At 45.2% G+C, this 16,770-nt stretch overlaps 1 protein-coding gene, 1 pseudogene and 1 gene segment (V, D, J or C); all 3 read right to left on the reverse strand.

Moving 5' to 3' along the window:
* The window catches only part of LOC102010841, a 13,340-nt gene extending 6,911 nt beyond the window's left edge, over positions 1-6,429 (reverse strand). Inside the window, 1 exon segment of the C gene segment in view lies at positions 6,131-6,429. Coding sequence covers positions 6,131-6,327 — 197 coding nt within the window.
* Positions 6,430-11,110: 4,681 nt separating this feature from the next.
* Positions 11,111-11,818, reverse strand: LOC102011365 (immunoglobulin iota chain). The gene is made up of 2 exons (XM_005391688.2): positions 11,770-11,818; positions 11,111-11,683 (listed from the first exon to the last, which is right to left on the reverse strand). Exons 1-2 carry the CDS (start codon positions 11,813-11,815, stop codon positions 11,286-11,288), a joined length of 444 nt encoding a protein of 147 aa, XP_005391745.1. The 5' UTR covers positions 11,816-11,818; the 3' UTR covers positions 11,111-11,285.
* Positions 11,819-16,186: 4,368 nt separating this feature from the next.
* LOC102016205 overlaps positions 16,187-16,770 on the reverse strand; it is a 23,074-nt pseudogene continuing 22,490 nt past the window's right edge.

The following is a 16,770-nucleotide window of genomic DNA, read 5'->3' on the forward strand; positions in this document are numbered from 1 at the left end:
CTCTTCCTCTCCCTTACATATGCAAACTGTCCACCCCTGGGTGGGTGTAGCTCTCACACCCATAATCAATCAAACTCTAAAAGCCTGCCCCATGACCGCATGAGGCTTTGGGGGGACACCCAGACACAAACCATAACAGATGTCAACACATATTCTAGAATTAAAAGAAATAAAACAGTGTGGTGTCAATGTAAATGGAAGGGGACAAAGAGATGGGGGCGGGGTGGGAAGGGAGAGGAAGGGAAAGTGAAAGGAATGAAGATGTGTTGTGTACATATGTCTGCTCCCCATAATGAATGTAATCATTATGTACTTCAAAACCCTATCTAAGGGCTGGGGACCCTGGCTGGCAAGTGCAAGGTTCTGTGTTCGATTCCTGGTACCAAAAACCCCCCACAAAAAAACAAAACAAAAAAAACCAAAAAACCCTATCTAAATAATCCCCCCATAATGGCAAGAAAATATCAGTAATTAAAAGAACTGTATGCTACAACCAAGTGGGATTTATTCCAGGAATACAAGGTATTTCAACCTACCAAAATCAATGTTGTGCACTATACATCAGTGTACTTCCCTTGTATTAATTTAGTGAAGAAAAATAATCACACTACTATCTTAATGCATAGTAAGCAATTAATGAAATTCAACACATTTATGACATGACATCTAAAAAATTAGAGCTAAAAGGAAAGTCTTCAACATTGATAAAGACCACGTATGAATATACACAGCTAACTTCATACTCAACAGTGAAAGACCGAATGCTTTTCTCCCTGAGATCAGGAATAAGACAGGGATGCCCATTTTTGCCCATGGGAGATTCTAGCCAGAGAAGCATCAAGAACAAGAAATCAAAGGATTTCAAATTGGGAAGGAAAAAGTGTAATTACTTGCAGGTGATATGATCTTATATATAGAAAATCCCAAAGGACACACACACACACATGCACACACACACACATGCACACACACAAAATTCCTGCTGGAGCAAATAAATATATTCATCAGCTACATGATAGAAATCAACATGCAAAATCTGTCATACTTCTATATACTAGCAATGAAAACCCAAATATTAAGAAAACTTCATTTAAAATAACATTAAAAATACTTAGGAATAAATTTAAACATTGAGATGAAACTTATACACTATAAACTACAAAGTATTGTTCAGAGAAATTAAGGACCTAACAAAAATATGTACCTATGTTCATGGATGGTGAGATAACATAGTTAAGATGACAATACTATCGAAAATGATCTATATATTCAGTACATTGTCTATCAAAATCCCAATGATTACCCATTTCTAAAGACATGCAGAAACTGATTTGAAAATTCATACAGAATTGTCAAGGACTCCAGTGGGAAAAATTATCTAAAAAAAGTAAAAATAAAGATCTCACCAGGCGTGGTGGCCCATGCCTATAATCCCAGCACTTGGGAGGCTGAGGCAGGAGGATCGTTGCAAGTTCAAGACCAGCTTGGGCTACAAAGTGACCTCAAGGCCAGCTTGAACTGCATAGCGAGACCCTATTTCAAAAAGACAAAAAAAAGAATCTCACACTTTCTAATTCCAAAACTTGCTACAAAGCTAAAGTAATAGAAACCGTGTGGTATTGTCATAAGGACAGAAATTTAGATCAATGGAATAAAATTGAGAGTCCAGAAAAAACATCAATTGTCTGTTCAAGTTTTTTTTTGAGTACCCTTAAGGGCTACTCTGGTAGCACTTTTTAAGAATATAATACAGTGTTATTAACTATAGTCACCATGTTATACAACAGATCTCTTGAGCTTGTTCCTCTACCTGGAATTTTGCATCCTTTGCACACATCCTGACCCGCCACCACTCTAGCCTCTGATCACCACCGTTCTACTCTCTATGTCTATGAGTTCAGCTTTTTTGATTCCACATAGAGGTGAGACGGTGCAGTATTTCTTTCTGTGCCTGGCTTATTTTACTCAACATAATGTCTTCCAGTTCATCTATATTGTCCAAATGACAGTATTCTCTTCTTTCAAGGTACAAATAGTATTCCATTAGGCATATATACCACATTTTCTTTATTCATTCACTGATAGAGAATTACATTGACCCCAGATCTGCATTATTATAAATAGTGCTTCAGTGCAGACATCTCAATAAACTGGCTTTATTTCCTTTGGATATGTGCCTTACAGTGGAGTTGCTGGGCTTTTTGCCCTGAGTGCTGGGGATTGAGGTGTACCCTAGCCATGCTTAGGGTACTAAAGACAGATTTAAAAGGGTACATGCTTGGACCACTACTCAGTGAAGAAAAAGAACAAACTATGATACCTCCAACCACCCGAGTGAACATCCAGTAAATTAGGCTGAGTCAAAGCCATACCCAAAAGGTTGCATATTATATGACTCAGTTTTTAGAACACGGGCTGGGGTAGAGCTCAGTAGGAGAGCAAGGGTTTCACACACACACACACACACACACACACACACACATGCAACTATTGCAATGATAAAATCAGAAATGGAGACAAAATTAATAGTTGCCAGGGGTTAAGGAAGGATTTTGGAGGAATAGAAGTGAATGTTGCTGTAAAACAATGTGAGTGATATTTGTGGTCACAGAAAGGTTCTGTCCTTTGACTGTATCAGTGTCTTTGAATCTGTCTTTACTTCAGTGTAACACCTTTGCAATTCATCCAAGTTGTCTCATTTACCAACATTTTGTTCTTTTTCATTGCTGAGTAGCATTTCATCTTATGAATGTATCACAATTTGTTTCACCATTTGCCAGCAGAAGGATATTTAGGTTGTTTCCAGTTTGGGGCAGTGATGAATAAAGCTGTTAAAAATATTTGCATGCAAGGTTTTGTTTGAATATAAGTTTTCATCCCACTTGGATAACTGTCTAAGAGTCAGGTTTCTTTAATATGCTTAAGTGTATACTTACTAGAAATTGAAAAATGGTTCTCTGAGGTGCCTACCTTTTTGCATTTCTACAATGTAAAAGAGTTGCTGTACATCTTCACCAGTGCTCAGTAAGGTCAGGTTATACATCCTGTTGTATATTTTACTATAGCTTTAGGTTGTGTTATTATTGGGGAAACAGTACATGAGGTGCCTTTGTACTATTTCTTACAACTGCATGTGGATCTAGAATTACCTAAAAAAAAAAAAAAGATTTAAAAAAAGATTATATACTGTATGATTCCACTGATGAGATATTCTGGAAAAAGTAAAACGAGAGGGTCATTATGGTGCTGACTATAAAGGGGCACTAAGGAAGCTGGGAGGGGTTGATTGAAATAGTCTGTATTTGATTGTAGAAGTGGTCACATGATTCTATGATTTTTTTAAAGAAAATACTACTTTTTTACTACACTAAGAATTATGAATTTTACTGTGTAAATAAAATAGAAAAATAGATAGTAAGACATATTGCAGTCTGTTTTAAATCTTTTGGTTAGAATCCTTAAAACATATTAACTGTTTAATATTCCCTACCATGGATGTACCATAGTTTATTTTACCTCCTCCTATCATTTGGCATTTGGGTTCTTTACATTTTACCCCCATGGACACATTTATAACACTTAGTGGAAGTTTTGATTATTCCCTCAAGATACAGAAGTGAAATTACAGGATTAAGAGGGATTCGCCAGGCACGGTGGTGCACGCCTGTAATGCCAGCACTCGGGAGGCTGAGGCAGGAGGATCGCTGCAAGTTTGAAGCCAGCCTTGACTACCAAGTGAGTTCAAGACCAACCTGAACTGTATAGTGAAACCCTGTCTCAAACAAACAAACAAACATAAAAAAGGGATGCACATTTGTATGAAATGTAATACATGGTACTACAGGGTTTTTTTTCCAGAAACTCAACCTCCCCACTGACAGTCTTGAGAATGTTGTCTTCCCTGGTCAGTACTCTTGCATCCTCCCTTTAAATTCACTTGCCAATTCTGCAGGAATGTTGGCCTTTGGCTGCCGGTGGACTGGCGCCTCCTGCTGGTGCCCAGGCATAGGCTATAGTCTCAGCTCACCACTTCTGGCCAGGGAACCACTGCCCTCTTTCCTCTTTCTGCCACTGCCCAGGTTCTCAACTAATCTGGTCGAACCAACCTCCCATCTGCAGCCAGTGTTTTCAAAACAGCAAGTCCTCCTCTGACAGTCTCCTTTACTCAATTCCCCCAGCGCCTCCTGGACCACAGAACGAAGGGCAGGCACAGGAGACCCTCAGATGCGCTGGTCCTGCTGCAGGAGCTCTCCTCCCTCTGCGAACTGCTGCCTTTGCTGTGCTTCTGCATCACCAGCCAGCGCCCAGCGATCTGTGCGGCCAGCTTAGGCATCTGCCCCCAGACACATCGCCCTTCTCCCCATTGTCCATAAACAGGCCGTGGGTCTGTCCTTGTGACAGGCCTACACTCCACATCTCCAGGTCTGCCCCCCAGTAAATGTGTATAAACGAGTCAGTGAGTGCGCTTGCTCTCAGTATGCCCAGCAGATCACCGCTTCTTTTGGACCTTTTTTTTTTTTTTGACTTGTTGATATATCACTGCATTTCCTTAATGGCTCATCACAAAAGCCAGGGAGTGGTCCTTGCTCCGCCCTCTCCTGTTTAGCCCATCCGCTGAGTCTGTTCCCAAAGCTGTCAAACTTTGGGTCACTAGGCCACCCTGCCTAGGGTCTCTCTAGGTCCAGATTACCACCTCTGCCTACCTATCCAAGTCTAGTCAGGTAGCCTCCCTACAAACATGCCGCAGGATTCCCCACCTGAATCTGTCCTCTAGAGATGCGGCTGGGCCTGGCTGGCCGTCCCGTCTCAGATCACCTTGATCCACCAACTCCAGCCCAGCCAGCCACCGTGCATCCTAAGAGTTCCATGCCTGTAATGCCCTTGCGCAGGTGGATCCCTCTTCCAGTTATCCATCCTAGGTCTGTCTCCATTCTATAGACATCACACTGCATGTGACTGTCACCTCAGTGGTCACCTCTCCCCCGATCCCCCAGCACCTCAGCCCAGCACAGAGCCTGACCCTGGTGGGGACTGTCTGCTCAGCAGCACCTGAAGTATGCTGAGACTCAGGTCCTGGCTGGACATCGTCCAGTGCTGGCTTACCCCAGTGGCCATAGGGCTGACACAGCTGAGGATCCACCCCTCCTGCTGGATCCCCTCACTGTGGCAATTTCAGCATCCCCAAGACAAGTGTCAGGCTGCAAGGTCTCATCCAGTCAGCGTGCCTCACATTGCTGACCTTATCAGCTCCACCAGCTTCCAGGGTGGGGAGAGAGGAGAGCTGGAGGCTATCAAGCTTGGCCCCTGGGGTCTGTGCCAAGTGACACTGGGCAGGCCACTTCACCTCTCTGTTTGCTATTCCCATTTGTGAAAACGGGATAGCAGCACAACCTGTCTCATGGAACCATTGGGGGAGGGGGGAGTTCTGCCCCTGCAATGATTTGTACCCATTGGATATGAAGTACACCAGTGATGAACAAGCTGTTGCATCATAGATTGTCATAAATGGATCAGATGCTCAGTGCTTTGTCTAGGGACTTTCCACCACACACAAAGAGGAGGGGCTGGGGACACACACCCTGGGCCCCACAGACCCTACCTGAGCCTTTCCCATGGAGGCACCTTCATCCTGGGAAGACCTGGGATCCTGGGTGTGGGGGCAGGGCCTGGACAGAATCTTTGGTGAAGGTCTGGTGATCTGGGTCCCCCAGGGAAGGCCTTGCTTACAGCATAAGCTGGAGCCCACTACCTGGTGTTCCAGCTGAAGTAAGGGCTTAGAGGGGGCCATGAGCAGAGAAGACGAGAGGAGAAGAGGGAAAGGAGGAGCTAAATAAGAACGCTGCCTGGACAGCGGCCACCATCCAGGCAGCCATCCTGCCCTCCATTTCTGCCCCAGCCAGAGGAGTAGGGAGAGGCTAGCAAGGCCATAGCCTTGAGACAAAATTTAACAGGTGCCAGAAGACTCAGTAATGAATATTTTAATACAACATTTAAAAATACTAATGCAAATAAATCCATGATGGACAAAATATCAATATTTTAAGCCAGCTTCTGCCCCGGCCCCATGCTCAACTGTCCATTCTCAGCCCAGTCCCAGGGATGCCCCACTACCACCTTCGTGGCCCCTTACCTGCCCCATATGTTCCACAGGTTGGAGGCTCCTGGGCTTGGGGTCCTGCTCCGTGGTGCTGCTGTTAGGGCCTGTGGCCCCTGGTTGCCTCTGGCCAGGCCTAGTAGCAGAAGCAACAGAAGGCCCTTGCACCTCCTGGGGAGAAGGCCGGGCTCACCAGGGACCTTACAGCTCACCTGGCCTGTTCCTGGCTTCATCTGCCCTCAGGGTCAAGGGCACCTCTGACCCCACTTGCGTTGTGGGCTTCCCGGAGGATGTGGCCCTGGCCCTCCCGCTGCGGCCACACCAGTGCACACAGATCTGGACACACAGCTCTTGCTCAGACTGGATGGGTTTGGGTCCCCGCCCCCAGCCCACCCTCTCCAGGGGCCAAGGCAGTTACCCCTGGGGATCCCTCCTAGAGAGACACCTGCTAACTGCCCTGCTGTGGTTGGGACCAAGGCCTAACTGCTTCCTACAGCAGCCACCACCTCTGGGGCCATGGATGGGATATATTTAACACACTCTGGTTCCCCATTTCCCCAAGGGGCCCTGAGTCTGTGGAGCACGCCCCTGAAGCCTGGAGGGGTGATGGAGAGTGATCTAGCGCTCAGGAACAGGCTCTCCTTAGGGCTTTAGTTCAGGGGCTGGGACAGGGCTGGGGCTCTTCCACTCACTCTGCTCTCTCTTGCACAAAGCCCACCTCATGCTGCAGGGCGTACTTCTCCTACTTTTACTTGGGCCAAACTTGCTCTGTGGAGTTTGTTTCTTTTCCTGCCTTGAATAAAGCTTTGTTACCATGAAAAAAGAGACAGAGAGAAGGAGGGAGTAATAAAGGAGAGGAGGGGCACATAAATGCTAGAGTAAGGAAAAAATTACAAAAGGAAAGAAAGGTGGTTTGTCCATGTAAAGCCCACCTGGGGTTTTCTAACTGGAACTTACTGAAATTAGGCTCTTACCTTCCCACGGAGCCTGGGAGACAGGGCTCCTGTCTTCAGGTGCTGGCTGTAACAAAGAATATATTCTTCATATAGTTTTCTCAGATAGGCACTTTAATGGGGTCTCGGGTCATCCTAGAGATGTAGCCTTGAACTGTTAGGAATTATGTTAAGTGTTTGTTCAAATCTGTATAGGCCAAGGTTGAGGTCTAGTTGAAAAATGGTCCATAGGAACCTGGCTGGAGTTTGGTCAAGGAATTGTCAATATATACTAGCAACACCCACGGTTAAATAACAGAAAAAACGTGTAGAATATACACTGCCCATTACATCAAGTGCTATCCAGTATGCTTAGCCGTAAGTTTAATTAGCAATGAGTAGTAAGTGCAGGAAGAATAAACCTACAATACCAGTAATACAAAATAATGGGCATGCCACTGTGTTGGATGGAAAAAGTGAGAAAAATGTACATGTACACGTAGTACGCATAGACTTTTCACTAATTGTCAGACAAAAATCTTTTAACTGTAGAGTAAGCAAGTTACAAATCAGGAGGTGCTAAACGAATATGTAGGATATATTCATACTATGACCAGCTTTTAAAAATAATATGAAGACAAATGAACAAAGGAATGGAACAAAGGGACCTTGACTTAAGAGGCAGAACCTTTGTAAAAGCCTCCTGTAAAGCCTCCTATAAGGGTGCTCTAAAACCCTGATGGATCACCCATACCTGGGTCTGGGCTGGAGGAAAGCAGCCTGCCGCTCCCACCTAAACGGGCAGCACAAACCTCCAGTGGGGTCACACTGATCAGGTGGCCCTTCCGGACCAGTTATCTGAGCCTGGGCCAGGCTGATGCAGGAATGGAAAGGTGGGACCTGGGCAGCACGCGGCTGCTATGGTATCCTGGGAGGCACAGGACTGGCAAGGTACCCAGTGCATGATTCGTCAGAGGGAAGTGACATGCAACAAGACAGGAGAAGGTGTCTGTCTATGGCTGATACTTGCTCCTGGGAGGACCCTTTCCAAAAATAAGACAAGCCGTCTGTTGCCCGTCTGGGAGTAATTGAACAGCTCATGTCCATGTGTCTGTCCCCTTCCCTATCCTGTCTCATTTGCTTTGTGCTATTTTTCTTCTCCCACATTATCTCTTTTTAACCTATGATATATTGTATAGTTGTTTTATTTTCAAATTTTGGTTTGCTGGTTGTTCCCTGCTGGTAGAAATGAAAGCTCCAGGAAACACAATTCCAGCCGCCTAACGGAATCACAGAATAGCAAAGTCTTTGGAACCCCCAAAATTCCCTCGGTCATACATTCATTGACTCATTTATTTACTCAACTCTCTTCTCATCTAGTGTTTATCAGACACATAACTGACCCTGCCCACAGAGAACTTGCCAGCTGGTGCAGGAGGGAGCCTTGCTAAATAAAATCAGAGCGGTGTGGTAGGTGCTAAATATAGATAGGAAAACAAGCTGTTTGCACATTGGGGGAAGTTAATAACTCCATAAAAAGGTGAAGGAACCATCTGGCCAAGGAGAGAGCCAAGATCATTGTGGAACCCTGAGCGGGTGCAGCCACCCGGGGGGACACCGCGAAGGAACAGGAAGTCTTTCTGACAAGTAAACAGTTTGAGCAAAGGTTTGGAGGCAACCAAATGAATCAGGTGCCGATCAATGCAATGGACTTAACGTGGCAGAAATGGATGATAAAGGAGTGTACAAGAATTGGGTTAGAGAAATGGGCCATAAAGGGGTGGACAAGAAATGGGTTTAGGACAGAAGTTGAACCAGCCTTCCTAGACTGTGTCATGATAAGGAGTCTGAATTCTGTCCCTCCAACCCAGCTGTCTTTTCACAAGCTGAAGCAGATATTGACCATTTGGAATGTGACTGGTCTAAACTGAGACGAGCCAAGAGTGTAAAATATATACTGTATTTCAAATACAAAAAAATAGTTTAAATGGTTTCACAACTGCTTTTTATATTAATTGCTCATTAAAATGATCATATTTGGGATATATCATACTAAATAAATATATACCATTAGAAATCATCTCACTTGTTTTATTAACTTTTTTCTTTCTTTCTTTTTTGAAATAGTGTCTCTTCATGTTGCCCAGGCTGACCTTGAACTCCTAGGTTCAAGCAATCTTCCTGCCTGAGCCTTCCAAATTGCTGGGAGTACATACCACCATGCCCAGTTATTTTTCTGTAATGTAGCCATTAGAAAATTGGAAATTACAGATGCCTTAGTGCATGGCAGATAGTCATGGGTCAGAGAGGAGGAGCGCAAGCAAGGCTGGATCTAGGACTCATGAGGAGTAGAGTTTAGGTTGAAGCAGGAGTATGAGCAGGAGGCTAGACAGTAGTCGAGGTGAGAAGTGACTCAGATGAAAGCAAACAATTGGACAGGAGGGAAGAACAGCCCTGAGATTGATGAGATGATTATGCTAGAATTTTGTTGCACACCCATGACAGGTAAGCCTAGGTTAGACACTTTCTGTAAGTTAGCCAGCACTATTGTTGGCCCCTTTACATATACCATTGGCTTTTAGGCCTAATCAATTAATCTCTGTAAGGCCAGTCAGAGCTAAGACCTGCTGGTCTGAGGCCCAGTTCCAGGGTATCATTGTCCACTGAGCCAATGGGGCAGAAGTGACAGGGTGATGAAGTCCAACCTGACTGCCTGCTTTCTGGCTTTCATGTCATGGCATGAAACCTCAGAATAACAGAGGATAAAAGCAAGGGGGTCAGGATATAAGCAAAAGACAGAGTTCTTTGAAAACCACCCAGCCAGCCCTTAGAAATGTGGACCTGGAGGTCCCTGCCTGGGGCAAAAGCCTGCAGGAGCAGGGAAATTAGTGAATTTGAGGAAATGGAAGCAAAAAGGTTCCCAAGAATGACATGAGCTGAGGCCTCAGGAGGAAAGGCTGATATTGACATGTCTACCTCCTAGGGACCCGCAGGGTCTTTTTAGCAGTGGTAAATGGATATTCTTGGGATCACAGGAGAGATGATGTACCTGGCACCTCCCTGAGTATGAGGCAGGTCCATACGCTGTGTGGACACCCTGTGTAGAGGGTCCCTCTTTGCAGGGCACATTCTGACTCACCACCCAGGAGCTTACGGTGTCACCTGTGGGCCAGAGCTGTGGGATCCTTCCTATTACACTTTCATCCAACAAACCCAGTGTGGCCTCCATGAGACCATGACCCTTGTGCCTCTAGATCCCTCGATCCCTGGGGTCATCAGGCAGGAGGAATCGAGAAAGATCTTGATGATCCCACAAAGCATGGCTTGGCTGAAACCTGGGGGCAGGAACAAGTGATTCCCTAAAGTGGGGCTTGGCTGTCTATGGGCTTCGTGTCACATCCAGCCAAGCCCCGTTTCTTTCTGTAAGTTAACAAGAACACAGGCATCCTCCTTTGTTCACATATCATTTGTGGCTGCTTTCTTGCTATAAGAACAGAACTGAGTAGTTTCAACAGAGACAGGATGGCCTAGGGAGCCAAAAACAGTTCCTACCTGGCCCTTTATGGAAATTGTTACTGCCCTGTCCAGAAGAGCAAAAGCATTCTCTCACGGAGACCAGTGGCCAACTTTGCTACTCTGGGAGCATTTGGCAGTGTCTGGAGACATTCTGAGTTGTCACAAATGGGGGTTAAGGGGCATCTGGTGGGCTCAGTATCTTTAACACAAAGGACAGCCCTATAACAATAATTATGATTTGTCTGGTCCAAAATGTCGCTAGTACCAAGGTGGGAAGAATTGCTCCAGATCTATTCATTTGGCACCTGTTCTCCCCAGAGGCCCATTAAAAGCATTTTCTTAACCTTGTTCATCCTGAAACTGTTGCACATAATCAAATGACAAAAGGTGGTCCTGCCCTGGGCACGAATGCTTCTCCCAGGAGCTTTTATCGACCCCTCTCCTCCATGACTTTCAAGGGTCAGAGCTCAGGAGAGCACTGTCCACGTGACCATGACTGACCAGTTTCCCTGGACCTTTGTCCTTGTTTGGTTTTAGATGCATCCTATGAGATCATGTACCAGGCAGATCAAACTCAGAAAAACAACTTTCCAGGATAAACAGCTTTAATTCTGTAATGCACTACCAGTGGGGTTACAGCAACTGCCGGACAAGGACAAGGTGAGTGGTTTCCTCTTGCTCTGCATAGCCCTGTGGTTCCGTGCTCCTCCTCCCCACACCAGTTTCTCCCATCAAGCCCATCTTCAGGTCAAGGTATATGTGCCCTGGGTACCTGGGACCTTTTCTTCCCCCCTCTCCTTTTCCATTTCCTTCTCCCTCTCTGGACGCCCTGTCCCCAAAGCACAGTAATACATAGCTTCATCCTCAGGCTGCAGCTCAGAGATGCTCAAATATCCCTGGTTCCTGTCCATGTCTTTGGATCCAGAGAAGCGAGGGGGGACCTTAGGGCCCTGGTGCTTGTCTGAGTATGAGAAGTATCTTAGCAGGAACCTCGGAGGCTGGCCTGGCCTCTGCTGGTACCAGAAGATGCTGTAAAAGCCAATATTATAGTCACTGCTCAGGGTGCAGGTTAGGCGGACTGTAGTTCCAAGGGATGAGGACACAGACGGCGGCTGATGCAGCACAGGCTGGGTGCCATAACCTAGGAACACAGAAGCACATGGGTCCCCAAGGGAGGGAAAGGCAAGGGAAAGGGCAGGGGCTTTGGGCACTGGGGGGTTCCCTCACCTGTGCAGTAGGCCAGTAGCATGAGTAGGATGGGAGTACAGGACATGATGCCAACCTGCAGAGCTCTGTGGCCCTCATGGGCTGGGCTAGCACCCTCCTTTCTACTCCAAGAGGAGGGGCCATTGCACCCCTGATTCCGTTCCTGTCACTATCATCCCAGGTTCTCTTGGGTTTACAGGGTCACTTAGGGGAACGGTCGGTTCGTCTGGTGAGCATTTGGGACTCTGGCTAGCCATGGGGAAGTGGCTGGGAAGGAAGCACCTGCTGGCAGCTCATGGACCAGTGCCCATGAAATATGCTGGTTGGTGCAGGCCCCTGAGGGAAGATGGCCTTTAATCCCCATGGGGAAGCTGGGCCCCACAGAAAGAAGTTTCTTGCCCAAATTTAAATGCTTGGTGAACCGGGAAGAGAGGATATATCCTCAGGGTGGTGAAAACACCTAGTTCATACAGCAGAGAATTTGGGGATCCTGAAAGAAATAGGGTGCTCTATCCCATTTCAAACTCCATAGGGGCTTCATCCTGGCTCCTCTCCTTCCTAGAACAAAGTGGATGTATGGGGTTTCACGAGCAAAGCATGGGGGGCCCAGCATCACTCCCCTCCCTACTCCCAACTTACTAAACAGGCACACTTTGGCCCTCTTACAGATTAAACTATGCCCCCACCCGATTCATATATTGAAGCCATAACTTCCAGTGCGACTATTTGGGGATAATGCCTTAAAGGAGGTAATGAGGTTAATTGAGATCATAAGGATGGAACCCTGATCCAAAACAACTGATCTTTTTATAAAAATGGGGAAGTTGGGCCCAAAGATAGACATGCATAGAGAGAAGATGATAAGTGGTGTGGAGAGAAGTTGGTCATCTTCATGCTGAGAAAAGTTCTTCCTCCAGAGCCCTCAGAAGGAATCACATGTGCTGGTCTTGTACCTCTGACCTCCAGAAGTTAGGCAATTGATTTCTTTTATTTAAGCCACCCCATCTATGGTAGCTCATTACTGTGACCCTAGAAGCCATACATAATTGTTAGTTTAGGCTATTGTAAAACAGAATACTAGATTGAGTGGCTTGTAAATAACAGAAGTCTATTCCTTATAGACCTCAAAGTTGGAAAAAGTCCAAGATCAAGGTTTAGCAGATAGGGTGTCGAGTGAGGATCCATTTCTTGATTTGTAGGTAATTGCCTTTTCACTATACCCTTGCATGATGGGGGGCTTTATTTGACCTCTCTTAAAACATTAATCCCATTCATAAAGGCACTGCCCCCATGACCTAATCACTTCCCATACAGCCTACCTTTTTTTTAAATGGGCAAAATTAAACAATATATTGGGCAGAGATACATGAGTAGTTGAGAAAAGTATGAAGAGAAACAAGTGGAAACATCACACAACCCAAGTACCATGGAGAGGGTGGGGTATGTGGTCCAGAAAGGTGCCCAGGGTTCTGGCACTGGGAGGCCCATATCTTCACCTGGGTGGGGGTGCAGTGGTGTTTGCTTTATTGTTCTTGAAGTACATAGTGATATATTATGCACATTTCTGTATTTATGATATTTTATAATAAAAATTAATTTATCATGTGTGGTGGATTAACTAATAGTCAACTTGGAACACCCAGCTGAACTGATTCAGCATGGTCCTGGGTGTGAAAGGCCCACCTGAGGATTGTTGCCAACAGCATAAAAGGAGAACTGGAGGCGAAGATGGCACGCTGTTGCCGGAGAAGTTTGTCATGCTGGTTTTCCCGATATGAACTCAGCTGTTCTCACGTCAGAGGAGTTTGGGTCCCCTCTGTTGCTGAGGATGGCTGTGGTTTTCTTCAAGGGAGCTCTGGACCTTACTTTGAGCTTCACTTCCTCGCTCTAGTGCAGATCCCTCAGCCTAGTGGCACAGATCCTTTACTGGTGCAAACTTTCTAGCTTCCACCACTGACCTTTGGGGCTTCCTAATGTAGATCCTTGATATAGACTTGCATGAGACATTGTCGTGGGCTCTAGGCCCCCAGCTGGACTCATGCAGGACATTGCAATGGGATCCAGACCCTCAGCTGGATTGCTTGTGTCTCTAGTATATGGACAGAGCTCTTACACTCCTCTACACTTGACTTTTTGGGTGAATATTATAAAATAATCTTATAAATTATGTGTCCTGTACTAAATCTATTCCCTTGCAAACTCTGACTACAACACCATGTTTTCATTTAACTTTTGGCAATAAAATACTTTATTAGTACCATTTAATGTCAAAAACATAGTGATGGTCCCACTCCTCAGCTTCCATCTTTAGATTATAAGCTAGTTTAAAAAAAAAATAGAAATAAAGGAAAAATCACTTGATTCTCTCACAAAAGCAAGTGGCAACTTACCTTTGCAAATAGTTGAATTCTCTCATTTTAATACCATAATTTGCTGGTCTTCATCATAAATAGCTGCATACAAAAGAAGACAATGGCCTACATAACTTTGGAGAGAACTTTCATATATCTTAAGAAATATTCCCTGTGAGAACCACTCAGACTACTTCAAAGCTCAGGGGCACCTAAGGACAACTGAAGATGTGATCCTGCTTGTCCTGCACAGGTGCACAGCAGGATATAGTTATGTAACCATGACTTAGCAGTGGATAACTATGCATGCACCAATGAGGGTAGCATGTAAGAATGTAAATATGACATAGCGACCTGTATAAGAATTATACAACAGGGCCAGGGGTTTAGCTCAGTGGCACAGCACCTGCCTGGAGAGTGTGAGGGGCTGAGTTTGATTCCCGGTACCAAAAAAGAATTATACAATAAAGACCCAGGCTCGCTGTGAGTTTGAGCCAGCCTGGGCTACAAAGTGAGTTCAAGGCCAGCCTGAACTGCATAGTGAGACTCTGTCTCAAAAAGACACACACACAAAAAGACCCAGGCTGCTTTTGTATACTTGAGCGCCTGTGCTCGGCTCTGCTCCATGATGTCTGCTGTTCTTGCTGATGTCTTGCACATGTGTATTCTTTAATCTGGGGACCTCACCTGTGAAAATTTCCCTTGGGCTCCCCAAATGGGCCGACACCCTCCCAACTTACAATTTGTAAGAATAATTAATTATTGAAAATTGGATTCATGGAGCACCTAGATATTTGGAATTTGTAACATTTTAGGTGATATGCTTTACTGAGCAAAAACAGTAATAATTTTTGTCTTGTGAATTTTGGGAGTTTATATACAAATAGCAGGTTCCTTTTAAGAGGCAAAGGTTACAAAAGCTTATGCATGCCTTTCCCCTTTTCTCCCAATTTCTGGATCTAGCAATTGGCCCAATGGTAAAAGGCTCATGTGTAATAAATAATGTAGTATAGTCTTGTCTGAGTATAATTTACTCATCTTGTCTCATTGATGTTATACTTGAATTAAAACAACATCCTGTCTGTGACTGATGTATTTCTCTAAAGCTACTAGCCCTTCTCCTTTCTGTTAGACTGTCATCCTTTCTTTTTTTTTTTTTTGTCATCCTTTCTTTTACATCAGACTGATCTTATACCTCATTTGTTTGTTTTACTCCCTCAGTGAAAGCTCTTTCCACTCAAAGTATTATAATGTAGATACAGATGTAGCAAATCAGAATATCAGAAAACAAAGGATAATACCTATAAATGAATGCATGCTAAATGAGGAAAGGTAAAGCAGAAGCCAAACCCTGCTTGCACATCTGGTCTATGCCTTCTGAGGAAGGCCCCATGTGTCTGGCTCATACAAGCTTCTGCTCCAGACACAGCTGGTAGCCAGCACGCCAATATATCAAGTGCTCCCTTAAAAATGTTTCTATATTTAATTCTGTTCATTCAAAGCAGCTGACAGCAACTCTGACTACTAATCCAGAACATCGTGATACACTTTATAGTCTAACCTATTTTGTACTTTTACCCATTTGCTTAGGAACAGACCTCTGGGGACTAAGCAACAGTAGGTTACTTTGGGGCTTTATTTCTACTTTCTGTCAACAGAGTAGGATTTCAGATGCAGCATTACTCACCACTTCAGTGAAAAGGATTCATCGTGCTATCAACCCCCAAAGCTCTCCTTTAAAAAAGAAGCAGGCTGACTGATGTGCTAGTCTACAGGTGGAGCAGTGCATCCATGCCCCACGTCCCTCTAAGTGAAGCCTCTGCTGAGTGGCCAGCTGCACGCCCCACCCCGCCTGATGCAACACAGGCCCCAGGTTTTAATGGACCCCAGGCTATTTCTAGAGCAAACACTAATTTCCTTTTGTTGATTACTCCACAGCGCAGTACATCACAAAGCAGATTTTCTACTGAAACATTCATTTTTTTTTTTCTTCTTGTAACATGATGAACTGCAAAAACAACATTAGAAGGAAGGTGAGAAACTTGTCTTCTCCAGGACAGGCACGTCATCTGGAAGAGGAATTAAGGCTAATACTGCTGCCTTGTGGTTAGATTGTGCACAACGTGCTGTGAGCACTGCCTGGCAGCCTCTCTGTTCCTCCAGTAGACCTGCTTGTGAAGGTGCAGCTTGATCTCCTCCCACAAGACCATCACACCCAGGTGGGAGGGCGGGGCTTCGCTCAGGGCCTTGGGCTGGGTGCATATGCGGTACTGCTCCTGCATCAGCTCATCTGCACGGTGCTTCTCGTGCCAGAGGAGGAAAAGACCAGGAACTGGGGTCTGGACCACAATTAGGTCTCTGTGTAAGTATTTCTACAGGTAAACATGTCAACCCTTGCCTTTTACTTCCATGAAGTGAACCCACCATTAGTCAGGAAATCTGATCGACACTGACAAGTCATTTCATTAAATTCTTCATTCGATGTGATCATGGTGTAACTGCGAAGGTGAGACTCACTTGCCACAGATTCTAGGATAGATCTGACTGCAGCTGGGCATGGTGGTGCACACCTGTAATCCCAGCACTCGGGAGGCCGAGGCAGGTGGATTGTCACAAGTTCGAGACCAGCCTGAGCTACAAAGTGAGCTAAAGGCCAGCCTGAACTGCATAG

The sequence above is a fragment of the Chinchilla lanigera genome, unplaced genomic scaffold (genome assembly GCF_000276665.1).
Source record: "Chinchilla lanigera isolate Chin_1 unplaced genomic scaffold, ChiLan1.0 scaffold00041, whole genome shotgun sequence".
Lineage (NCBI taxonomy): Eukaryota > Metazoa > Chordata > Mammalia > Rodentia > Chinchillidae > Chinchilla > Chinchilla lanigera.